This window comes from Sus scrofa, chromosome 7 (genome assembly GCF_054392235.1).
Source record: "Sus scrofa isolate SSC_HxYL_T2T_F1_AM1 chromosome 7, Sscrofa_HxYL_maternal_Yorkshire_Landrace_v2.0, whole genome shotgun sequence".
Lineage (NCBI taxonomy): Eukaryota > Metazoa > Chordata > Mammalia > Artiodactyla > Suidae > Sus > Sus scrofa.
This window is the reverse complement of record NC_139389.1, coordinates 28,130,845-28,157,054: the sequence shown is the minus strand read 5'-3', so window position 1 is coordinate 28,157,054 and position 26,210 is coordinate 28,130,845. Positions and strand designations below refer to the sequence as shown.

At 46.8% G+C, this 26,210-nt stretch overlaps 2 protein-coding genes, 1 long non-coding RNA gene and 3 other non-coding genes across 7 annotated transcripts in view; 1 reads left to right on the top strand and 5 right to left on the bottom strand.

The window, feature by feature from the left end:
• Positions 1 to 5,490: 5,490 nt before the first annotated feature.
• Positions 5,491 to 11,927, bottom strand: LOC100624113 (uncharacterized). 2 transcript variants are annotated; one of them, XR_299737.4, is made up of 6 exons: positions 11,798 to 11,927; positions 11,578 to 11,616; positions 11,152 to 11,355; positions 10,492 to 10,692; positions 8,729 to 10,174; positions 5,491 to 8,574 (listed from the first exon to the last, which is right to left on the bottom strand). It is a non-coding gene; the product is annotated as an uncharacterized LOC100624113 (long non-coding RNA). The 2 variants fall into 2 exon arrangements; XR_014809861.1 differs by lacking the exon at positions 5,491 to 8,574 and having other exon boundaries at positions 9,556 to 10,197.
• The window catches only part of HSPA1L (heat shock protein family A (Hsp70) member 1 like), a 28,316-nt gene continuing 9,161 nt past the window's right edge, over positions 7,056 to 26,210 (top strand). Inside the window, exon 1 of the mRNA XM_021097960.2 lies at positions 7,056 to 7,212. The gene's annotated coding sequence lies outside the window, so the exon portion shown is untranslated. The remainder of the gene's footprint in view (positions 7,213 to 26,210) is intronic.
• Positions 10,373 to 10,454, bottom strand: LOC146401479 (small nucleolar RNA ZL8). The gene has a single exon (XR_014811745.1). It is a non-coding gene; the product is annotated as a small nucleolar RNA ZL8 (small nucleolar RNA).
• On the bottom strand, positions 10,793 to 10,859 carry LOC146401478 (small nucleolar RNA SNORD52). Its single transcript, XR_014811726.1, has one exon. It is a non-coding gene; the product is annotated as a small nucleolar RNA SNORD52 (small nucleolar RNA).
• Positions 11,461 to 11,523, bottom strand: LOC146401477 (small nucleolar RNA SNORD48). Its single transcript, XR_014811727.1, has one exon. It is a non-coding gene; the product is annotated as a small nucleolar RNA SNORD48 (small nucleolar RNA).
• Positions 17,489 to 19,414, bottom strand: HSP70.2 (heat shock protein 70.2). The gene is given in 1 exon segment (NM_213766.1): positions 17,489 to 19,414. A coding segment is annotated over 1 exon segment (1,926 nt).

Here is a 26,210-nt window from a genome sequence, read left to right as displayed (position 1 = left end):
AACGCGGGATCCGAGCCGCGTCTGCGACCTATACCACAGCTCGCGGCAACGCCGGATCGTTAACCCACTGAGCAAGGCCAGGGACCGAACCCAAAACCTCATGGTTCCTAGTCGGATTCGTTAACCACTGCGCCACGACGGGAACTCCATAGAATATCTTGTTTGATTCCTGGCCTGGGAAACTTCTGCATGCTGTGGGCACAGCGGGAAAAAGAAGTTTAAAAAGTCGTCTCTCCAAATGTTTGCAACTTTAAATTAAATGAAAAGAATTCATAGACTATCTGGGTCATTTCAAATAGGACAAACTATTAGAACAGTAATTGCCAGGCAGGTCTAAGTTTACCTACTTTTGCCTTCTTAAGAGAAGTTTATTTAAGTTTATCAGGAAATGCTAGTATGACTGTTTATAATTGCTTGCATCTTGGTTTTTCACTAGAGGTTAAGGCTGTAAGGTTAAGAATTATAGGAGAGGTGTTCCCATCATGGCGAAGCGGAAACAAATCAGACTAGGAACCATGAGGTTGCGGGTTCCATCCCTGGCCTTGCTCAGTGGGTTAAGGATCCGGCGTTGCCATGAGCTGTGGTGTAGGTCGCAGACACAGCTCAGATCTGGCGTTGCTGTGGCTCTGGCCTCTGGCGTAGGCGGGCAGCTGTAGCTCCAATTAGACCCCTAGCCTGGGAACCTCCATATGCTGTGGGTGCAGCCCTAAAAAGACCAAAAAAGAAAAAAAAAAGGCAAAATAAAAAATAAAATAAAACGTTTCATAATAGGGAATTCCCTTGTGGTGCTTGGGGGTTAAGGATCTGCCATTGTCACTGCAGAGGCTTGGCTCGCTTCTCTGGCACAGGTTTGATCTCTGGTCCAGGAACTTCCAAATGCCGCAGCCACAGCCAAAAAATAGATAAATAAAAGTTAAAGTTTCATAATAAAAAGTTTTAAAAAGCAATCTTTTATAACAGGTGCTCAGCCTCCTATAGAATAAATCAACCCAGCGTGGAATATAGTCTCTCCCCATGTGCTGCTGGGAAACTGGAGGCTCCGGAAACAGGGTGGTGCCTGCCATTGCAAGGCCCCTTAAAGACAGTTCCACTCCCAGTTTGTTACCTACTGGCATGTGACTGGGTTTGATTATCTGTCTTCACTATATTTAGAATTTAATGGTTTAATAACAGGCAATAGCCAGCCGGGAATGTGAGCCATTTCCACCTGAGGTTCATCTGACTGGAGCAATAAAATTGAACATTTTGGAGTTGCCGTTTGTGGCTCAACAATAACAAACCTGACTAGTAACCATGAGGACTCAGGTTCAATTCCTGGTCTCTTTCAGTGGGTTAAGGATCTGGTGCTGCTGTGCACTGTGATGTAGGTTCAGATCCTGAGTTGCTGTGGCTGTAGAGTAGGCAAACTCCTAGCCTGGGAGCTTCCATATGCAGTGGAAGTGACCCTGAAAAAACAACAACAGGAGTTCCTGTTGTGGCGCAGTGGTTAACGAATCCGACTAGGAACCATGAGGTTGCGGGTTCGGTCCCTGCCCTTGCTCAGTGGGTTAACGATCCGGTGTTGCCGTGAGCTGTGGTGTAGGTTGCAGACGCGGCTCGGATCCCGCGTTGCTGTGGCTCTGGCGTAGGCCAGTGGCTACAGCTCCGATTCGACCCCTGGCCTGGGAACCTCCATATGCCGCGAGAGCGGCCCAAGAAATAACAACAACAACAATGACAAAAAAAGACCAAAAAAAAAAAAAACAACAACAAAAAAAATTGAACAGTTTTAACTTAGCAGATACTTTAACCCTTTGGATAATCTCTAAGTCCTCACTCTTTGGGGAAATAACACAACAACTGAAAAACTATCAGAGTTCCCATTGTGGCTCAGCACTAATGAATCTGACTAGTATCCATGAGGACACAGGTTTGATCCCTGGCCTCCTTCAGTGGGTTAAGGATCTGGCATTGCTGTGAGCTGTGGTATAGGTCACAGATGTGGTTCAGATGCGGTGTGGCTGTGGCTGTGGCGTAGGCCAGCAACTGCAGCTCTGATTTGACCCCTGGCCTGGGAACTTCCACATGCGGTGGGTGCAGCCCTAAAAAAAAAAAAAAAGAAAGAAAGAAAGAAAAAGAAAAAAAACTATCTAGGAAAAGTAGGACGTTAATAGACAAGAAAGTATGGCAATAAACAAAGTAACTGAGCCCTGAGCTGCCCAAAGCCAGATGCTCATTGATGCCACTGGGCAGAGCTAATAATGATGGCACTTGCGGCTGTTCTGGCGGCAGCCAAACGTGGGAGCTGCTCATTCCATTCTATCAACTTCTTTTCGTTTTATTCATGTCTGTTTTCTTCAGTCCACGTTATGGAAGATTTCTTTGTCTTTTGTCTTTTTAGGGCTGGTACCTGTGGCATATGGAGGTTCCCAGGCTAGGGGTCCAATCAGAGCTGTAGCTATCTGTCTCCGCCACAGCCACAGCAACTCGGGATCTGAGCTGTGTCTGCAACCTACACCAGAGCTCATGGCAACGTCAGATCCTTAAACTGCTGATCGAGGCCAGGGATCGAACCCATGTCCTCATGGATTCGTCGGGTTCCTTAACCACTAAGCCACGACGGGAACTCCATGAATTTCTGTCTTTCAATTCTATTTGTTTCCTTTTCAAACCCATCTGCTCTTTCTTTATAATGCCCTGTCCGAGCACAATGAATTGAATTCTCCCTTTTATCTCTGGGAACATCTTCAGTCTGCAAGTGCACTGTCTTCTGAGTTTCTTAGCTGTAAAATCACCTGTTATTGTGCTTGCTGACTTGTTCTCCTGGGGATTGGTTTGTATTCTGGCTCATCTTGGGAATGATTGTCTTCCATAGAAGCTCCGGAGTCTGGAGGTATCCCTGGGGGTGGCTTTAAGTTTTTGCCTCTGCTCAGCCCCTAGGGATTCACAGGCCCCAAACCTTGTTTTTTAAGCTATTAAGAAATAGTTCAAGGAGTTCCCTGGTGGCTCAGCAAGTTAAGGATCCTGTGTCAGAGTTCCCAGCAGCGGTATAGTTGCAACTGAGGCTAGGATCTGATCCCTGGCCCAGGATCTACATATGCTGGGGGTAGGGGTGGGGGCAGCCAAAAGAAAAAAAAGTGTCTGGTGTTTTCACTGCTGTGGCTAGATTCACTGCTGGAGCAAGGATTTGATCCCTAGCCCAGGAACTTCTGCAAAAAAAAAAAGTATAGATATACAAAAATATAAAGAATTACAAAAGGAGTTCCCATCGTGGCACAGTGGTTGACGAATCTGACTAGGAACCATGAGGTTGCGGGTTCAATCCCTGGCCTTGCTCAGTGGGTTAAGGATTCGGTGTTGCGGTGAGCTGTGGTGTAGGTTGCAGATGCGGCTCAGACCCCGCGTTGCTGTAGCTCTGGCGTAGGCCAGCGGCTACAGCTCCGACTTGACCCCTAGCCTGGGAACCTCCATATGCTGCAAGAGCGGCCCAAGAAATGGCAAAAAGACAAAAAAAAAAAAAAAAGAGAGAATTACACAATAAGTTCCCACAGAGCCTCCTTGTACACTTCCTTGATTACATCGCTCTCCCTACCCACCCCCCCATTTTTTTTCTTTTTTGAGCCACACCTGCGGCATATGGAAGTTCTCAGGCTAGGGGCTGAAGTGAAGCTGCAGCTGCCAGTCACAGCCACAGCCACAGCCACACCAGATCTTAACCCACTGAGTGAGGCCAGGATTGAACCCACATCCTCATGGGTTAGTAACTTGCTGAACCACAGCTGGAACTCCATTACCCACCATATCTTGAATTTAGCATTTAACAATCACATGCATTTCTTTTTGCTTTTCCTATGATACTTAACTCTAAACAATGTATTGTTTAGCTGTAAATGTTTTTATTTTAAAAATTTAAATATAGCTAATTTACAACATCGTGTTAAATTCTTCCATACAGCAAAAGTGACTTAGTTACATAGTATGTGTGTATTCTTTTTCATATTCTTTTCCATGATGGTTTATTACGGGATATTGAAATAGTTCCCTGTGTTCTACAGTAGAACCTTGTTTATCCATCAGGTTGTAATACTTTGCATCTGCTAATCCCAAATTCCCAATCCTTCCCTCCCCCACCAACCTGCCCTTGGCAACCACAAGTCTGTTCTGAGTCTGTTTCTGTTTCAAAGATATGTTCATTTGTGTCATATTTTAGACTTCATACATAAGTGATATCATATGCTATTTGTCTTTCTCTTTCTGATTTACTTCCCTTAGTGTGATAATCTCTAAATCCATCCATGTTGCAGCAAATGGCATTATTTCATTCTTTTTTATGGCTAAGTAGTATCCCATTGCAGATATACCACATCTTTATCTATTCATCTGCTGATGGACAATTAGATTGCTTCCATGTCTTGACTATCGTGAATAGCGCTGCTATCAACATAGGGGTCCATGTATATATTTTTTTAATTTTTTTAAAATTAGGAGTTCCCATTGTGGTGCAACAGAAACAACTGACTAGGGTTCGATCCCTGCCCCTGCTCAGTGGGTTAAAGGATCCAGTGTTGCCATGAGCTGTGGTGCAGGTTGAAGACTTGGCTCGAATCCCACGTTGCTGGTGAGAAAGTGATTGAAATTCCTTTTTCATAGTCAAGGGCCCTCAGATAAGGGAGAGGCTCCATGGAGTTCCAGTTGTGGCTCAGCGATAACAAACTCATCTAGTATCCATGGGGACACCGGTTTGATCCCTGGCCTCTCTCAGGGGGTTAAGGATCCGGAGTTGCCATGAGCTGTAGTGTAGGTCACAGACGCAGCTCAGATCTCATGTTGCTGTGGCTGTGGTGTAGGCCAACAGCAGCAGCTCCAATTTGATCCCTACACCAGGAACCTCCATATGCCATGGGTGTGGCCCTAAAAAGCAAAAAAATTAAATTCCAGTTGATTTGCAATATTGTCAATTTCTACTGTTTTTTTTTTTCATTTTTAAAATTATTGTAGTTGATTTACAATATTGTGATAATTTCTGCTGTACAACAAAGTGATTCAGAGAATCTTTTCATACTAGTTTTGTCTGGATATATGCCCAGGAGTGGGACTGCTAGATCATATGTTAATTCTATTTTTAGCTTTCTTAGGAACCTCTGTACTGTTTTCCATGGTGGCTGCACCAATTTACATTCCTACCAACAGTGTAGGAGCATTAGGTGTACATTTTTTAAACATGTATTATTTTTCTGTGATTCACCTTTTTTTCTTTCTTTTTGCCTTTTTTCTTCATGTGAAATTCGTCTATGTGAAGTATGTGAGCCATACCAGGGCTACATGTGACATGTGGTGTTATGTTTTATAAACATAGCACAATTTGTCCATTTTTCTATTGGAAAACATTGGATCGTTTCCTTTTTTCCTCATCCCTTACAAACAGGACCATCAAGGATTTTTGTGTACATTAATCCTCACATCTGTATGTGAGTTTGTTGAGGGTGTATTACCAGAAATGGAAACGCTGGGTTGAAAAAAATAGGCCTTTTAATAGGTACAGCAAAACTGTTTTCCAAAGGGATTCTGTAAAGTTATAGTCCTACAAGCAGTGTCCAAAAGTTTTTTTCTTGGCTCTAGGATTTCTTCGCAAAACAAATTGCATCCTCAAAGTTCTTTTGGAGGCTGTTGCAGTCAGGTTAGGTGAGCTAAGTGGGTGGATGGTGGATCCCACCAGAGTGGAGTAGCAGGAGAGGTGTGAGATGCAAATTTTGGTGTTATTTTTATTTTTGTTTTTTAGGGCCGCACTCACGGTATATAGATGGTCCCAGGCTAGGGGTATAATCGGAGCTACATCTGCCGGCCTACTCCACAGCCGAGGCAACACCAGATCCGAGCCTCGTCTGCAACCTACACCACTGCTCATGGCAACATCAGATCCTTAACCCACTGAGGCTAGGGATCGAACCTGAAACCTCATGGCTCCTCGTCGGATTCGTTTCCACTGTGCAACAGGAACTCCTGGTGTTAAGGTAGCACCACCAAGATTTGCTATCAAATTGGATAAAGGGTGTGGGAAGAGGAGTCAAGCCGACCCCAAGGGTTCTGGCTTGAGCAGCTGGCAGGGTAGAGGTATTGTTCTGGAGGGGCTTGTGCCCCTACCAGTTGCTGAGGATTCCAGGATGAGAGGCCTGGGGAAACAGGCTCTGGGAGGCTGTCTTCAGGAGCTGAGATAGCAGGCCTGCTTAGATGCTTGGATGAATTATAGAGAGCTATGGCATCTGCCTGGTGGGTTGAAAGGACTGGTTACATCTGAAGCTGCTCCCTTTCTAGAGCCTGGGGGGTGAAGATTCAGTGCTTTGGGATAGGGGTCTTATAACATTGTCACCCACATGGAGAGGCCGTGGGGCTCAAGCATGCTAAGACTGGAAAGTGATTTCCATGACTGGAATAAAAAAGAGTTCATGGGACCATCTTCACCACGGCTGTAGCTCAATCTTATGCCCTAAACCTGGGACTCCCAAAAGAAGAAGGTTCCAAACACCTAAGGCAGGACTTGGAACATACAAGTCAGGCAAGAGAATACAGGGACAAGAAATGAAGCTGACCATCTAACCAACGATGTCAGGGATGAAGGAAAGGTAGATGAGGTTGAAAGGATGAAAATACAACCTAAGCTAATGAGAAGCTTAAAATTGTTCTGAATTCCAGAGTTTGTTCCTTATAGGTAAAAGGTTAGGTTTTTTGCTGTTTTAAAATATGCGGAAGTAAAATAGGCCCTGAGTACGTGTCTCTAGGCATGAAACTTCTTGAAACTATTTGAGATAACAAGAAAAGGGAGTTTCTAACTGCTTGTTTAGCTTCTGTAAAACTGCTTGCAAAAGATAGAAGGAGAGGAGGTTAATCTCTAAAGCAACCTCAAATTGGTTGCGCCATAAAGATGTTGAAATGTTGATACACATATCTTGGTGACAACATGTCTCCCCCACCCCGAAACATGCGCAAATGTGTAACTCCAAAACAATTTAAATTAATTGGTCCACGAAGCGCGGGCTTTGTTGTGAACCCCATAAAAGCTGTCCCGACTCCACACTCGGGGCCGCAGTCCTCTACCCCTGCGTGGTGTATGACTGTGGGCCCCAGCGCGCTTGGAATAAAAATCCTCTTGCTGTTTGCATCAAGACCGCTTCTCGTGAGTGATTAAGGGGAGTCGCCTCTTCCGAGCCTGGAGGTTCTTTTTGCTGGTCTTACAAGGTAACTGACTAGACTACATAAACTGATGTCTAAGTTAGTTGGAATAATATATGGTTTACTATGTGCTAGGCAGTTTTAAGCATTAGTTACATATACTTAAACCTAACAACTCTGTTTACAGAGTTACTCTCTGGAGTTCCCGTCATGGCTCAGCAGTTAACGAATCTGACTAGCATCCATAAAGACGCAGGTTCAATCCCTGATCTCACTCAGGGTTACAGATCTAGGGCTGCGGTGAGCTGTGGTGTAGGTCACAGACACGGCTTGGATCCTGTGTTGTTGTGGCTGTGGTGTAGGCCTGCAGCTACAGCTCTGATTTGACCCCTAGCCTGGGAACCTCCATATGCTGCAGGCACGGCCCTAAAAAGTAAAACAAAACAAACAAAAAAAACTTCTTTGGAGTTCCTGCCATGGCTCAGTGGTTAATGAATCTGACTAGGAACCATGAGGTTGCGGGTTCCATCCACGGCCTTGCTCAGTGGGTTAAGGATCCGGCGTTGCTGTGAGCTGCGGTGTAGGTTGCAGACAGGGCTCAGATCCTGTGTTGCTGTGGCTGTGATGTAGGCTGGCAGCTACAGCTCCGATTGATTCCTAGCCTGGAAACCTCCATAAGCCTCGGGTGTGGCCCTAAAAAGCAAAAAAAAAAAAAAAAGAGTAGGTACTCTTTTATCCATTTACAGATGAGAAATGGGAGTTCCTGTTGTGGTTCAGCAGAAACAACCCAGCAATATCCATGAGGATGTGGATTTTGCAAGTTCAATCCCTGACTCCACTTAGTAGGTTAAGGACCCAGTGTTGCTGTGAGCTGTGGTATGTAGGTCGAAGACACAGCTCAGATCTGGGCATCTGCAATTGCTGTGGCTGTGGCACAGGCCAGCAGCCTGGGAAGTTCCATATGCAAAAACCAAAAACCAACCAAACAAAAACAAATGAGGAATTGTGATAAGAGTGGCTAATTAATTTAGCTAAGTTGAACATCTAGAAGCAGTCTGGCTCCTTTTATCTTGACCAGTCCTCTATATGTCCTATGTGATACTGTCACCCTAGAAAAATGCACTTACAAGTCCTCATATACAATACCCAGAGATATCCAATCAACCTAGTTTTCTTTTTTTTTCAAAATAAAAAGACAGAAATGTGTGTGGAAGGGTGGAATCTAAATTAGAAGTTCCCATTGTGGCTCAGTAGAAATGAATCTGACTAGTATCCAGGACACAGGTCCAATCCCTGGCTTTGCTCGGTGGGTTAAGGATCCGGCATTGCCATGAGCTGTGGTTGTGGTGTAGGTCACAGAGACAGTCAGATCTGGTGCTGCTATAACTGGCATAGGCTGGTGGCTATAGCTAGGATTCGACCCCTAGCCTGGGAATCTCCATATGCTATGGGTGTGGCCCTAAAAAGACTAAAAAACAAAGTACAGGAAAACGTGAACAAAAAAACCAAGTTGTGGAGTTCCTGTTGTGGCTCAATGGATTAAGTACCCGTCATCTCTGAGGATGTAGATTTGACCCCTGGCCTCCTCACAAGCTGCTGTGTAGGTTGCAGATGCGGCTTTCATCAGGCTTGGACCCCTGGCCAGGCAACTTGCATATGCCTCAGGTGCGGCCTTAAAAGGCAAGCGAAACTCAAATTGCAATGTTAACTACATGAATAAATTACACCGAATATATTGTTTAGGGACTCACTCAGAGTACAAAGAAAAATCAGAGAATATAAGTCACATTTCAGCTGGGTTGTTTCAGTGGGAGAAAAAGAAAAACTTAATCAAAGGCAGGTCTGCTCCAGTTATTGGTAATGTTTTAAAGCTAGGCCCCTGGGTGTTAAGAAAAGACTTTGAAGCCTGTTACCTCCTTATCTCTATGACCTTAAGAAAATTAACATCCCTGAGCTTTCCCTGAGCAGGTAGATAATATCTGCTTTGCAAGGTTTTAAGGATTCAATGAAGTGAATGAAACATAAAAAGTTTAGCACAGATCAAAGCAATAAATACATGGTGGCTGCTAAGATTACACAGATTATATAGCTACAGGGCAAGTGACCTTGTCCTGTAGGAGCACCAAAAATAGGGCAAGGCAGAAAAAAAAATAAAAAATACAACTCTGGCAAAAGCGACTAAGGAAAACAAAAGTTGGAACCAAGCTGGAAATGTTTCTCTGGGAAAGTAAACACAGAAGATAAGCAGTTTTTTAAAGGTGAGTGATTAAAGAGACTGCTATTCAAATGTCAGCTGGGACCAATTTATAGAGCAAATGACACAAGTCACCTTCAATGTCCAATTCCTTGAACTGTGAAATTCCAATTTTAGAACCCCCTTTGTGATAGTGACAAAAAGGAACACAGAGATTTTCCCCATTTTTTTATTGGGGTGAAATAAACATAAAACTTACCATTTTTACCACTTTAAGCAAACAATTCACTGATGATACATTCATAACATTGTGGAACTACCACCTTTCACCCCCATGCATTCTTTTCATGCTGGGCAACTGAAACTCTAAACCCATTAATAACTGCTCATTTTCTCCTCCTCAGCCCCTGGCAACCACCAGGAATAGAATTCTTTCAAAATATATCTGAACAATCTATGTTTTCACCAAACTCATCAAAAGCCAAATGGATAACTGTTGTAACAGTCTCATAAAAACCTCAACTATCAGGATTTCCCTTGAGGCGCAGCAGGTCAAGGATCTGGTGTTGTCACTGCAGTGGCTCTGGTGGTTGCTATGGCCTAAGACCAATCTATTTTTCATTTACTTTTAAATATTTTATTGGAATCCTTTTGCTAAAACCAAGTAAAGAAGTGAAGACCACCTAATTGATATTTAAGGGTCCCCAAATTTCTAGGCAGTTCGCCTGGCTCGGAAGAGTTGATAGCTGCTCCCATGTGTTAATGCAGGAAAGATGTGAAGCTCCCAAGATCTGTCCAACACCAGAGAGGACATCCTTTTGTGTCTGCAAAGTTCTGAAATTTCACAAAAGCAACACCTGTTAGAAACAAGCAGCTGGCATTAAAGCACGAATCTCCCACAGATAACAGGACAGAAATATCCAATTATTACGTTGTACATCTGAAACTAGTTACATACTAATTTAACCTTAAGGAAAACTGGGGGTGGGAGGGAGTGGGGGTAAGGGAGTTGCCACAGGGTGGAAAGGAGCTTAGAGTGGATCAGGTGGTTTCAAAGATCCTCAGAGAAATGCTCAGAGACTCTAGTCCAACCAGGTCATCATTACCACTCTGGGGCTCGACGAAAAACCAGCAACTAGAAAGAGACTTACCACAGAACCCAAGCTGAAGGCATCTTCTCCACTTCTCACAGCCTGTTCAAGTGGCAGGAACCACTATATGGGCACCACAGCCATCCTGTCAGCTCTTCAAGAGAATTCCAAACCTTAGGCCTTCCAGAATCTTTCCAGTCTAGCCCAGATCTCTGAAAGGGACAGCCCCTGGCTGGGCTTCAAAGATAAGGAGCTCTCGGGCTAGAAAAGATGAACCAGGAAACTGATGAGAAAGACAAGCAGAGAGTTACAGCCCTCCCATTGGTCTTTCTCAGAAATCCTAGTATCCAGTTCCCCAAATGAGTCAGAAATTAATTTTGACATCAGGACCAGCATCAGAGACTCTAGTCTGAGAAATCATCATTCCCAATTTGGGGAGACGTGGATCAAGGGAAGCCACTATGGCAAAAAAACTAGACTATTCAAAGACAACAGTCCCAGTATGCAAATTAAACTGGAAATTAAAAGTTCAGGGAGAAAAACAGCAGGAAAAAAATTCAAAATTGCAGAGAAAAGCTCCAACAAGGAAACCTAGCATGTAGGGGAGTTTACAATAGGAAAAGGCACGGGAAAAGCAGTTTTAGCAAGACCAGTTTGGAGAATTAAAAAAAAAAGACAATCTGTGAGACGCCGGAGAGTACCCGCACACATAACACTCACCCTTATTCAAAAATAAGGAGTTCCCGCTCTTGCGCACTGTGTTAAAAATACGACTGCAGCTGCTGGGGTCGCTGCGGAGGTGCGGGTTCCATCCCCAGCCTGATGCAGGTTAAAGGATTCCGTGCTTCTGCGGCTGGGCTTCGATCCTTGGCCCTGGACTTACGCGGCGAGTGCGGCCATTTAAGATGTGGACATCTTACACTCCTAATAGAAAAGTGAAATATAAGAATAAATGATCAATAAGTGTTCATGGACATCAACTTTTCCCAGAGCTCAAATACTAGGGATCCTGGCCCAGGGGACGGAGGTGATCAGCGCGCTGCGGTGATGGCGTCAGCGAGACACTCAGAATCACCTGGGGTCATCATTACCTCCGTCCTCCCCCAGTGCGACCTCTGGCCACTGCATTTCCCACAATCCACTCACCCTCGTCGCGCTGCGGATCTTCCTTCGAGCACCAGGGGCCTGGGAAGAAACAAGTGAGTCAGCAAAGACTCGGCGACTTTAGACGAGCCCCCCCTGACCCGGGCTGGGTCAGTTCCGAGCAGTAGCGTCAGAGCGACATCAGAAACTCTAGTCTGTAATGGGAGTTCATCCTGCTCAGCCCTAGACTGTGATCCCTTCACCGAACAGGGCCCCGAGGTACCTGCATGTGCGCAGCTAAGCAAATGTGCCGGGCGGCACCCTCCCCCGCCTTTGGGGACGGTTTCGCAGCAAAAGCCAGGCGAACTCCGCGACAGCCATCCTCACCAGCCACGAGTTTACCGCACAAAGAGGACTGCAAAGGCGGGGCCAGGGCCATTTATTTACGGCGGCGTGGCGTCGGGGCCTAACGGGCACGGCTGTCTTCTTAGATGCCTGTCTCGACTCGCAGCGTTTTCCCCATCACTTGTCCAAACAAAACTAAAACAGAGTGAACGAGCAGCCATGAGTGAATTGTTTCACCCTCTTCTGGGCACATACTCTAAGAGGTTTTCTGAATTAAAAAAAAATTAAAAAACAGGTGACTTGACTGGCCAAGCCGGAGAAAGTCCCCTGCGCTGCCAGGTGCGCGCGCAACTGAGCGCTCCTCCTGGGTGGCCTCCCTGCTGGTCCAGTCCGGTCCTCTGTCCCCCATGGACTTTTCTTTCTCGCCTGTCCTAGCTTGGCGTCCAAGTCACTCCGAGGGACTGGCCCCTCGCTCTCTCTAGCCAGTGTAATCTGAATTGTCAAGCCCTCTCCAACCTGCACACCTATTGGGCACATTAACCTTGGAGTCTTGTCTTTTTTTCAAATAGCTTTGTTAAGGTATAATTGACGTATGATAAATGGGTATTTAAAATAATACAATTTGACATGTTTTTTAAAAAACAATTCTAACTTTTTAAAGTTTATGGTTCAGGAGTTCCCGTGGTGGCTCAGCGGTTAACGAACTTAACGCGTATCCATGAGGACGCGGTTCGATCCCTGGCCTTGCTCAGTGGGTTAAGGATCCCGCGTTGCCCTGAGCTGTGGTGTAGGTCGCAGAGGTGGCTCGGATCGCACACTGCTGTGGCTGTGGCATAGGCCGGTGGCTACAGCTCCGATTCAACCCCTAGCCTGGGAACTTCCATATGCCGCAGGTGTGGCACTAAAGAGAAAAGACAAAAAAATAAATAAAGTTTATGGTTCAGTAGTTTCAATGTATTCATATTTGAGTTCCTGTTGTGGCTCCGCGGAAACAAACCTGAATAGGTATCCAAGAGGATGTGGGTTTGATTCCTGGCCTCTTTGGGGGTGGGGGAGGGAGAACACGCCCAGAAGGACCATAGTGACTAGGACAAAGAATGAAAAGTTTTTCTATAGATGAAGAAACAGAAGGGATGGAAGCTAGAATTTGTTGACTGCCTTGTTGGAGAGACTTGACTTTAGAACTGTATCATTCCACGTCATTATAAAATTAAAAAAAAAATTTCTTTTTAGGGTGACACCTGCAGCATATGGAAGATCCCAGGCTAGGGGTCAAATTGGAGTTGCAGCTGCCCACCTAACCACAGCCACAGCAATGTGGGATCCTAGCTGTGTCTGTGACCTACACCACAGCTCACAGCAACTCCAGATTCTTAACCCACTGAGTGGGGCCAGGAATCTAACCTGGGTCCTCTTGGATAGTAGTTGGGTTTGTTCCCATTGAGCCACAACAGGAACTCCCAAGTACTTTTTTTTTTTTTTTTTTTTTTTTGTCTTTTCTAGGGCTACACCCACAGCATATGGAGGTTTGCAGGCTAGGGGTCTAATCAGAGCTGTAACCGCCGGCCTATACCAAATTACTGCAATTCCCATTGTAGTTCAGCGAGTTAAGAACCCCACACAGTGTCTGTGAGGATTCGGGTTCGATCCCTGGCCTCACTTAGTGGGTTAAGGATCCAGCACTGCTGCAAGCTGGGGCATAGGCTGGCAGCTGTACCTCCGATTCAACCCCTAGCCTGGGAATTTCTATATACCACACCTGTGACCCTTAAAAATATTTTTGTATATATATACAAATTTATTTATATATAAATTGTATATATATATATACACACATACACACACATTGTTGTGCAACCAATCTCCAGAACTTTCTCATCTTGCAACCCTAACTGAAACACTGAACTTCCGTGCTTATGTGCAGCTACTCCCCACTTCCATCTTCATGTCCTTTCAATGAGTAGTGCATGGCCTGGGACTTAGCCGGGAACAGTGGAAGTGCTCAGGACACTGTGAAGAGCACCTTAAGTTTCAGGAGGGGTGGAAGCAAAGCAAATTGGGGTAGAGTGACAACAGTCAGGCCCCATTCTCCCTTTGCTAGTTTTCACTCTTTCAGAAATCTAGTCATTTGCTCTTGGCTCTAAATCTGTCAACTCATATTATCCTAAACCCCATCTTCCAGAACCCTTCTGTACCCCTTCACTTATGAATGCAGATAGAGTTTGGTGATGTATGTTGGCATGTTTTTCTTCATCTTTCGTGAGAAAGCCATATAGTAACAGCATGATTTGAGGGTTCCAAGCAGTACAAAAATCAATCTTCTCTTTAAGTCACATACTTTAGACACAGAGCATAGAAACTTGGAAAAAGTCTATTGTGGGTGCAGGAAAGGTATCCTGTTACTTTTTTCTGCAATTATCTTTTCCATTTGCCCTCCCCGAAAGGTTTCAGCCTTCCATCCAGAAATCTCTCCATGGAATTCCCGTCATGGCTCAGTGGTTAACAAATCCCACTAGGAACCATGAGGTTTTAGGTTTGATCCCTGGCCTCCCTCAATGGGTTAAGGATCCGGCGTTGCCGTGAGCTGTGGTGTAGGCCACAGACATGGCTCAGATCTGGTGTTGCTGTGGCTCTGGCATAGGCTGGAGGCTACAGCTCCGATTAGACCTCTAGCCTAGGAACCTCTATATGCTGAGGGTGCGGCCCTAGAAAAAAGACACACACACACACACACACACACACAAAGAAATCTCTCCAAGGAGTTTTCCTTGTGGCTCAGCAGTAACACACCCAACTAGGATTCATGAGGATGCGGGTTCTATCCCAGGCCTTGCTCAATGGGCTAAGGATCCCACGTTGCTATGGCTGTGGTGCAGGCTGGCAGCTGCAACTCCGATTCGACCCCTAGCCTGGGAACTTCCATATGCCACTGGTGTGACCCTAAAAAGACAAAAAACAATAAAAAAATCTGAGAATCCTATACCATTCACCTATTTGAACATTTCTCAGCTCCCATGGTTGAGTTCCACCTGTGGTTGACATTACAAAGTGATTTTAAGTTCCAACAAGTGTATATGTACAGGTAGGTCACAACCTCTCATATTTTGATGTTGCTTTGTCATGAACCGTTTCCCTAAAGAGGACGCATATTAATTGGCCCAGCCTCAGAAATCCTTTTTAAGCCCGTTAAGCTGTTGCTGGCGATTTCCTTAACCTTTACCACTGCTGCTGCTGCCAATGAATCAGCACTTTTAAGGCCTTTCAAGCCTTCCAGCTCCATTACACAGCAGAAAGCCCCTGCCACCAGCTGCTGCTCCTGGAAGCACTGACACCTTCCTCCTCCCTGTCCCATGCCTCCATCCCTCTAAAAACCACTAAAAGTGGCCTCTGGTGAAGTGGTTTTTCACAACTTCCCCTGCACACTTGAAACACGCAGGTGGCTTTAATTCTACGCAACACCTTGGCCCACTCCCAGAGACTCTGACTCTTGGAAGGCCTGGTATCAGTATTTCTTTAGCCTCTTCAAATGATTTCAGTATACCACCAGCTTAGAGAACCATGGCTCCAATAATTGGAAGTTAAAGACTTATCCCCTCCATTGCCTGGCAGGCCACATTTTTTAAAAGTTAAGCAAGCCCCCAATCTCTGCTGCTGCAGCAGTTAAACTGCACTTACACTATGTGCTTTGGTCAGACAATACAATATAGTTCATGTATCTTGTAAGTAAAACCAGCCTTTGAGAATTGGCCCAGGAATCAAAAAGACACTTTTTCCTTTACAAAGCTTCCCATACTTTGTCATTAGAAAAATGTTTGAATTTCCCAGAGGGGAAAGGTGTTTTTGTTTTTGACAGTGGTGTGCAGCAGCTTGTTGTGGGCTCTCGCCAGGGCTGCAGGAGTGAAAGTTCAAAGAGCTGAATCCTAACCATGAGCCCCTGTGGTTAGGCACTTAACTGAAAGCTAGAACACAGGGAACTTTCATGTCTTTGATTTTGGAGTAGATGGCCCCAGGCTCAGCTTATTTTTTAACGTATAGTAGTCTTACTGCATTGTGCTAGCTTCAGTTTTAGGAAAGAAGGAAAACAAGGTTGGGGTCCTGCTAGGCTAGAGGAGGTGTTAAGGACATTTGACTGCTCATAAAAAAAAGCCCCTGGAGAAGGGCTTGTGTGGGAGGAAAGCCTACTGCACCCCTTGTATTTCCTTTCTTCAAAATTACACATGCTATTACTTGCCATTATTTTGAAATTGTCCCTAAAAAGGACAAAGAAGTTACTCATTGTTAAAACTGGGGTAGAACTACTACTTAGCGCCATATAAGAACCACCCAACACCATCCCCAGGGTTCAGGCAGTGTGGAAAAACCTGGTCCCCAAACCATTGCCTGTTCTCTTAAGTTTGCCCCGGCTGTAGCTTAAGTAACCACCTCCATATGCTAACCTGTGAAAAAAGCTTTAAGCGCTGCTGTGGCGTAGGCCAGCAGCTGCAGCTCTGATTAGACTCCCAGCTTGGGAACTCCCATATATTGCACTTGCAGCCCTAAAAAGACAAAAATAGTAATTTTTAAAAAGCTTTAGAGTACCTGGGGTAGAAAGTGGTGTGATGGGCATTACTGGAGTGACTCAAAGAATCAGGTAGAGTATCCGGACCACCCTTCTTTATTGCCATGCCCCTAAACTCTCAATATCTCAACTCCTCTAGGCTCTCACTTGGATAACTGCAGCTTCGGTGACCATGGCTGAAGGTGTTGTTTGCCTACAGCACATTTCTACTCAAAAAGATCTAGAACTTTGGAAGTTAGGCCATTCAGGTTATTTATTTTAAAAGAAAGCACCCAAAATGAAGAGGCCAAATAATTGGCAGTTGGTCACCCATATGGGCTTTATAAAACCAATTATGAGCCTGCCTCTAATATTTAGTGTTCTGTCTACCCCTATATTAACTCATTAAAAGACCGGTCAACAGGTCAAGTGAGAAGTGAAGGGCTCTACAGAGGGTGAGGACAAGAGTAAGGAACCATGAATCCCTCTCAACACTGCCTTTAAGCCCAAACCAACCTCTCCCCCCAAAAGCCTATATAGCACTTCCCATCCCATTTTCCACCCTAATGGAAATGCACAGCTGAAATCTGGTTTCCATCTCAGGATGTAACTCCACCTACAATAAAGTCTCAACAAAGAGCCATAGGCCACAGCTCCTAATGTGTATAATAGTTTCTTCAGAAGTATTGCCCTTTCATGGTCTATGGAATTCAGGCACTCAGAGAAGAATCCATTATCCCTCCACAAATAAAAACAGACACATATTTAACATTTTATATTTATTCCTTAAGTATACAAAAAAAAAAGTTTTTAATTCCTTAACTTTTCGTGTGTTTACAAAGCAAAAAACAGAAGGTGGCAGTGTTGATTCACTGGGTGGGGGCGACCAAAAGCCACCCTTACAGTACTAACTTACATGAAAGGCAAATAATTCTCAAGAACACGCTGGTTATAACACAAAGATATAACAAGTCAATTATGCGATTGCAACCTAATCTTAGAATGAAGTGATACAGAACAGAACTAAAATACAGGACAATGTCAAAGTCCTTGGGTCTCAAAGAGGAATAGAGAGAAAGGAAACTAAGGCCTCTAATCCACCTCCTCGATGGTGGGGCCAGACCCAGAGCCCCCTTTGGGGGCCTGAGCCCCAAAGCCGCCAGCCCCGGGGCCACCCGCCCCCTGGTACAGTCCGCTGATGATGGGGTTACACACCTGCTCCAGCTCCTTCCTCTTGTGCTCAAACTCGTCCTTCTCGGCCAGCGTGTTGGCGTCCAGCCAGGAAATCACCTCCTGACACTTGTCCAGCACCTTCTTCTTGTCCGCCTCGCTGATCTTGCCCTTGAGCCCCTCATCCTCCACGGCGCTCTTCATGTTGAAGGCGTACGACTCCAGCGCGTTCTTGGCCGACACCCTCTCGCGCTGGATCTCGTCCTCCGCTTTGTACTTCTCCGCCTCCTGCACCATGCGCTCGATCTCCTCCTTGCTCAGCCGGCCCTTGTCGTTGGTGATGGTGATCTTGTTGGCCTTGCCCGTGCTCTTGTCCGTCGCCGTGACGTTCAGGATGCCGTTGGCGTCGATGTCGAAGGTCACCTCGATCTGGGGCACCCCCCGCGGGGCCGGCGGGATGCCGCTCAGCTCGAAGCGCCCCAGCAGGTTGTTGTCCCGCGTCATGGCCCTCTCGCCCTCGTACACCTGGATCAGCACGCCCGGCTGGTTGTCCGAGTACGTGGTGAAGATCTGCGTCTGCTTGGTGGGGATGGTGGAGTTGCGCTTGATCAGCGCCGTCATCACGCCGCCGGCCGTCTCCAGCCCCAGCGACAGCGGGGCCACGTCCAGCAGCAGCAGGTCCTGCACGTTCTCCGACTTGTCGCCCATCAGGATGGCCGCCTGCACCGCCGCCCCATACGCCACCGCCTCGTCCGGGTTGATGCTCTTGTTGAGGTCGCGCCCGTTGAAGAAGTCCTGCAGCAGCTTCTGCACCTTGGGGATGCGCGTCGAGCCCCCCACCAGCACCAGGTCGTGGATCTGGGCCTTGTCCAGCTTCGCGTCGCGCAGAGCCTTCTCCACCGGCTCCAGGGTGCTGCGGAACAGGTCCGAGCACAGCTCCTCGAAGCGCGCCCGGGTGATGGACGTGTAGAAGTCGATGCCCTCGAACAGGGAGTCGATCTCCAGGCTGGCCTGCGTGCTGGACGACAGGGTCCTCTTGGCCCGCTCGCAGGCCGTGCGCAGCCGCCTCACCGCCCGCTTGTTCTGGCTGATGTCCTTCTTGTGCTTCCTCTTGAACTCCTCCACGAAGTGGTTCACCAGCCTGTTGTCGAAGTCCTCGCCGCCCAGGTGCGTGTCCCCCGCCGTGGCCTTCACCTCGAAGATGCCGTCGTCGATCGTCAGGATGGACACGTCGAACGTGCCCCCGCCCAGGTCGAAGATCAGCACGTTGCGCTCCCCCTTGCCCGTCCTGTCCAGGCCGTAGGCGATGGCCGCCGCCGTGGGCTCGTTGATGATCCGCAGCACGTTCAGCCCCGCGATCACCCCCGCATCCTTGGTGGCCTGCCGCTGCGAGTCGTTGAAGTAGGCCGGCACCGTGATCACCGCGTTGCTCACCGGGTGGCCCAGGTACGCCTCGGCGATCTCCTTCATCTTGGTCAGCACCATCGACGAGATCTCCTCCGGGTAGAACGCCTTGGTCTCGCCCTTGTAGCTCACCTGCACCTTGGGCTTGTCCCCGTCGTTGATCACCCGGAAGGGCCAGTGCTTCATGTCCGCCTGCACCACCGGGTCGCCGAACTTGCGCCCGATCAGCCGCTTCGCGTCAAACACCGTGTTCTGCGGGTTCAGCGCCACCTGGTTCTTGGCCGCATCGCCGATCAGCCGCTCGGTGTCCGTGAAGGCCACGTAGCTGGGGGTGGTGCGGTTGCCCTGGTCGTTGGCGATGATCTCCACCTTGCCGTGCTGGAACACCCCCACGCACGAGTACGTGGTGCCCAGGTCGATGCCGATGGCCACGCTCTTCGCCATGTCGCTGGCCTGCTCTCTCCGCAAACAGCCTCTAGACTCGAAACCGGGATCCCAGACGAGAGCTCTGAAGCCGGAAACCGAACGCGCCGCTTCTGCCCGCGGTGGTCCTCGGAGGCAACGGATCTGCCAAGGCTGCGCTCACAGACCGCAGAGGAAGTCTTAGCAGCTCTTCCCGGGCTCGCTGTTTCCCTGGGGGCGGCTCTGTGTTTATATTTTTTTCCTCAAGCCCCGCCTTTTCCCTCCTCAGCCAATCCCCGAGCTCGGCGGGGCTGCCAGGTCGGGAATATTCCAGAGGTTTCGCCTCGCGTCCTGCCCCCTGGCTTTCTGGGGCCAATCAGCGCCCTGGCTGCCGCCCCTCCCAGAACTCTCCAGACTCTTCTGGGATTCGCGGGAGGAAACCGGAGTCCTCAAGGGAGGGGGGAAGAGATGCTGTGGAGGTTCGCTGTTTGCACTGGCACCCTTGTTGTTTTTTTTTCCTTCCTCTTCCCTGGGAGCCGGCATTGGAGTAGGTGGAAATTGACCGGAAGGATCAGCATTACGCTTGTAATGGGGCGGTGAGAGGCATGTAGGGCTCAAATTAGTTTGTCTGTTTAAAAGTAGGATTAAGGGCTACAGGATTTGGGGACAACCAAAACAAAGTTCCCAAGTTTCTGGGGGTCAAAGAGCCTAATTGGAGCCTGATGCTGATGGAAGGAGCGGAGGGGCGGGACTGCCTGTCTGGGCTGCCTGAGAACTGCCTTCACCGTCCCTGGGTTTTTCCCATCTTGTTTTTAAAATGAGGACAAGAAAAGAGATCCTGCAGTATGGTTTTTGGTGTCATCGTAAGCCTTACACTGATGGAATATCTGGGGATGGGGAAATTTCAGTTTTCAAAAGGAAAGCAATCAGGCCAATAGAAGGTTCTTAAATGGGAGAAGGTTCCCAGCGCCTTAGAAGGGACGTGCTCGGTCAAGGGCGTGGGGAGGGAAAGGCGGGGCTGGACCCACCGCGCCCCTATCCCCGCCCAGAGCCGCTCCCTTTCGCCTGGGGCTGGACTGGGGCTCGAAGAAGAGGAAAAAATTCCGTAGAAAATCTGCTGTCTTTAAGCCTTTTGGGCTTCTCCCAGTTCCTCATTTTTCCCAGCCTGTGGTCCGGGGACCCCCACCCCCCTCACCTTCTTGATGTCTTCTTTAATTAGTAGTTCAGCCACAGATGATAGGTAGTTCGTACTTCTACTGTGTCGCTTGCGAACGGGGTAAACTGTCCACTGCTTTTGAATAAATGGATGTGGTGAGCCTGTGGGGGAGGGGGGGCAATGGTCCTTTCTCTTTAACAGCTTCAAACGTTTTATCTGGTTGGCACGTGGCCCATTTTAAGCTAACTGTTGGGCCTGATGCTCTAAAGCAGGAGGAATTCTCTGGACCCAGGTTCTAGCTCCTCTAAAACTTTAGGTTATTTACCCTGCACTCAATTTAGCCACACTGTTTTTTACTCCTAGATTTCAACTGTCTGCGTGTTACTTTCCCTCCTGTTTTAAATGCAGGCACTTTTGGTAATTTATTTTGGCCTTTGTATTTTCATCCTTTGTGGACAATGCAAGGCGCTTAAAATGAAAATATGAGAGACATTAAAGCAATAGTATAGGGTTCACAGCCCCCCCCCCCCAAGAGACTCATTGCTGTTCCCAAATGTCTTTAGTACAAGAAATCCAAGATCACATGTAGGAAGAGGCAATTTTTGATGAAAAATTCTTGCTTTTGAACACTTTTGCTCAATTGGCATCACACACACACACACACACACACGTCCACCAAAACACATCTTCCTGGGATTCAAGGGTATTCAGTTGTTCATTCTACAATTCTACAATTTGCTCAGGCTAATCTAAACTGGCGTTGCAAAAAGATTGCTTTAACAAACCTTTGTGCGTGCAGGTAAGTGATAACTTTTTTTACATTCAGATATGTCTCCCTGATGAATCACTTAATCTAGTCAAACTGGTCAGACTTCAGGAATTTTCCATTTCTTCATGCACTCCCTGGCTGGGGATTCCCCAGACTTCCACCTTAGCTGTCCAATATATGAAATGCTTTCAGAGACCCTTAACTTTGCCCCCTCCTTCTGGAAGCTTCCTAACATTAGCTGCTACTAGCAGCTGTTCTGGATCACTCGTCTTTCCAAATTTGCAATTGTATTCCTTTATTGGCTTGAAGCACAGGGCATCATTGTCTCCACTGCCTGGCAGGTACACTCTGTGATGGGCCTCAATTCTTGCCGCTGGAGTAGCAGAAAACGAGCCACTTGAAAATGCTGTTTTCCATGAATTACGCAGTCAGCTACACATTGTATTTGACCTACTTCTTGCGTTAAATCTCTCTCAGTGGACTGGCCTGGAAACCTAAACATCTATATTCCCTTTCCATTTCCTACAAGAAGAGGGTCTCCTGAATTTTCTCTTTCCTTTGCAGTGGATGCTTCTCAAGGCAGAAACTCGGTTTCAGGTTTACTTGGTGTCTAAGGATATTAAAAGAACCCCCAAAGATTTTCCAGAACTTTAATTTGATTAATTTTGGAATTAGGTTTTTAATCAGGTTTTGTGTTTGGAAGAATCAAGTCTCGGGTTCCCCAATACTGAGGAATGATCAGGTAAAATTTAAGGGCGGGGGAATTGGAGAGTGTGCCAAGAACTGCTGACTGCCGGTGGCAGGAAGTGTGGGGGAGGGGAGCCTTCATCCTGAAAGTGTGGGATGTTTTGTTTTCTCTCTCCGTTTTCCTACAGTTTTTCAAATATTATCGTTTTCTCCTCAATTCTATTTGTTTTAAAAAGATAGTATAATTATAGGTTTAATCAGAAGAAAGCAAAAGAGATAACTGATATGAAAACTTAGAGCCAGGCGTTTTTAACCATCAAATGGCAAAGGCTTCAAAGACCTGAGAATCTGCAGATTTACAGCAGCAGGAAAAAAACCTGGGACAGGGAAGACCGGGGTTTGCATTCTACTTTCTTGTTGAGGCTGCTTTTCTCTTTTTCTTTCTGAATAAAATTTATTTTTATGAAAAGATATATATGAGAACTGGTGGTATTATCAACAAAAGCGATACTTTTATTAGCAAGACCCAAACGAACTATAATGATGAATTTGTGTAGCTCTTGGCAGTTTATGGAGCACTTTCTCATGCATGATCTCATTAATTCTTACAATAAACTTCAGAAAGACCAGCCCAGTGTATTTCAACAATTAAACTAAGGTAGTCCTTTAAAAATTGCAACAATAGACCTCTCTTCCTAAGTCAAACTCTGTAAGACTAAGCAGGGAATTGATCCCAGATATAATTAAGAAAGGGTGGCTTTTCACAGATGCCAACTTTGCCAATATGACTTTTTATTTTGCAAATCTTTTTTTAAACAGTGAACTACTTGTATAAGTTAACTGAATTATCCAAGTCTCTATGTCTCTAAATTAGAACTACTTCATAGGCTAGTAGCAGCAAAGCTTACAAAGATAATACTTTGAAGGCCTTAGTTCAGGGCCTGTGACAGTAGTGATCAAGTTTGCTTCCTTCTCCCTCTGTCACACTCCAGTCTGATCTTTTACGGAGGTGTTTACAAGGTTGGGGGTTACTACCAAGACTATGTTAATTACTTTCAGTTTATGGTACAAAACAATCTTAAGATTTTTAGGCAGAGACCTTCAGCCAAACCTTTCCGTTCTCAAAGGTGAACCCAGAGGTTCAGAGGTTTAGTAGCTTGATCGTCACCTAGACAGGTAATTACAGAACCCTCGATTGAACCCACAGGTCCCGCTTTGTTTTGGAAGCCCCCCAGTACTGGCACATAGGCCCTATCCTTTAACTCTCTAAAAGGACAAAGATAAAATGGCCTTAGAGGAGTGAACGGCAGGGCTCTACACGCATTAGGGGCACCATGGGAGTATGTGACCAGCCAGGGAGTCCCCTCCTGGCTGCTGCTGCTGCTGCTGCTGCTGACTCACGACTATCTCCCTACACCCAACCCCCCATACAAACTCCCACCTTTCCGTCTTCTTCCAGCCCAGCCTCCCCTTCCCTTCATAACAAACCAATCTGTTATTAAGAGGGGAAAGGAGGGGGAGCCTTTTACTATGGCTAGGCTGGCACACAGTTCAAAGAACCTTCTGGAAACTAAATGTGGAGCCGTGACTAAGCCCTGGTGTTCTCGGGTGCAGTTGGGGGTGGGTAGGGAGACTTGGGTGGGGCACTTTGTTTGGTGAGGAGTGTTCCTACGAGTCAGCCCCCGCCTTGGAACCAGACTACTCCAGAAAGTTCCTGGCACAGCCCATAACGGGGTAAGGAGGCAGAGCCAGCAAGACCCCCAGCCGGCGGGGCCGGGTGGGGCCGAGGGGGCGGGGCCGCCGCCGCCGCCGCTGCCGGGGCTTGACGGCGGGGCTGACCGCGGAGCTGCCTAGCTGCTGCCGGACTCTTGCAGTTGTTTTTTCAAAGTGGAATTAAAGGAGTAAATGAAGGAGAGGCTTTTAGAGTTTCACTCAGCCTCGATAATTTTTTTAGATGAAAATACTGGAAAGCTTTGTAAGTCATACAAGTAAGCCAGATGAATTGGGTGGCCAGAGGCGAGAAAAGGTCCCCACCGCCCGAGGTGAGGGCGCCCCAGCTCTGCGCAGGGTCTGGCCAAGATAGGAATCTCAAGCTTATCTTTGCCGCCACTTCACCTCCCGACTCTAGTCCCTGGTTCCCGTGGGGACGTTTGGAGGGGTGAAAAGGTGGTGGTTCTGATCTTCTTGTGGACTCCCCCCGCCTTCCCTCCCTACGTGCCCAGCAGTGCCCTCTCCTCCGATTCTCTACTGGGTCCGAGTGCGGCCCATAATGGGGGGGAGGGGGCGGGCGTGTTTACATTGGCTTCCCGAATTCGCTGCACTGCCTGACCCCTTAACGTTTTTAAAGGAGTTGTAGCTAGGAGAAGGCAGGGGGCCTGCTGAGGTTGCTCTGGCTCCTTGAACTGCACTAGATACTTAAGCGGTGACACTAGGGGACAGATTTAAAGTGACCAGTTGGAATAAAGGGTGACGACAGTTACCAAACCTACTAGGAGGAGGATTGCCCTACAAATCACCGATTTTGACTTTTCACCTGAAATGACCTCTTTTAACCGAAAACCCATGTTTCTGCCCACTTCTGTCACATTTATGAATTTTGTTGTTTTGGAATCATTGTTGATGACAGACTCCTGTTTATCATCAGGAATAACACCGTTACTAATAAAGCAGTGTCTTGGATTTAAAAGACATAAAATCAGTCTCATTACCATAGCCACCTGCCTTGAGAGGGCTGGCACAGGGAGGTAGGTGAGTTTGGAATTATGGAAGGTATCAGTTTTAAAAGTTCTTTCCTCATCTATAGTTATTTTTCCTCTCCCCCAGAGTTCCTGCTGCCACCCAAAACACCACTTTCTCCAGGGATGACGTTGAATTATTTTTGCTAAGTCTACAGTTCCCTCAGCTACAATCTGGAGCTTAAAAAGTGATTATCTTCAAAGTACTCCGTGCAAGAGTGTATATATATATATATTTTTTTTTTTTCTTTTTAGGGCTGCACTTATATAGAAGTTCCCAGACTAGGGAATCACTGGAACTGCAGCTGTTGGTCTGTGCCACAGCAACACTGGATCCGAGCTGCATCTGCGACCCACACCACAGCTCATGACAATGCCAGATCCCCGACCCACTGAACGAGGCCAGGGATCAAACTTGCATCCTCATGGATACTGCACAATTCGTTTCTGCTGCCCCACAATGGGAACTCATAATGACTTATTTATTTTTTGCTTTTTAGGGACGCACCTGTGGCACATGGAAGTATCCAGGCTAGAGGTTGAATTGGAGCTGCAGCTGCTGGTCTACACCACAGCCACAGCAACTCATGATCCAAGCCGCATTTGCGGTGTACACCACAGCTCACGACAACGCTAGATCCTTAATCCACTGAGCAAGGCCAGGGATTGAACCCACATCCTCATGGAGACTAGTCAGATTCATTACCACTGAGCCACAACAGGAGTGCCTTGATTTCTTAAAATACTTATTCAGTAGTTTTTACTGACTTAACCATAGGAAGGAACTCATTTTCTCCAAGGTAAGTTCTGGAGATCTCCTAACCTAGAAAGGTGTTTGTTTCCCAGTCTCTACCCTTTTCCGCCCACCCTCCCCATCCCTTGCCACCTCCCCCTCAAGTAGTGTAGTGGCTCACCAGCTTGAATAGTTACCGTATTATCTGCAGATGAGTCACAAATGCTACTGCAGCTGTAGAGGGTAGAGGAGGGCCTGTAGCAAATGCCTAGCCCCATGAGGTTTGACTTACATTGTGGCTAGAGTCTACACTGCTACAGTTCAACTACTTTGAGGGTTAAACCTGTCTTTATAAGCTGGCCTGGCAGTCTAAGCATCTCTTATATTTTTCACTTGCAAATGTCCAAGGCAAGGTCTGGAATATGTATGTGCCAGTCCCATAATAATGGATTTTCTTCAAAGGCAAGTATTTAGTGGAAGGTTTGGTGGGCCTTGATGTACACATAAAGTGCTTTTGTAGAATGTTAATTTTTTTTAATTGCTTCTGTTGAAGTAAATTCACATAATAGAAACCATTTTATTTATTTAGGCGTATTGAAAGTTCCCAGGCCAGGGAATGAATCCAAGTCACAGCTGTGACCTATGCCACAGTTGGGGAAATGCTGGATCCTTAACCCACTGCGCCGGGCTGGGGATCCACCCCACACTGCCTCAGAGAAAATGGTGGATTCTTAATCTGCTTCGGCACAGTGGCAACT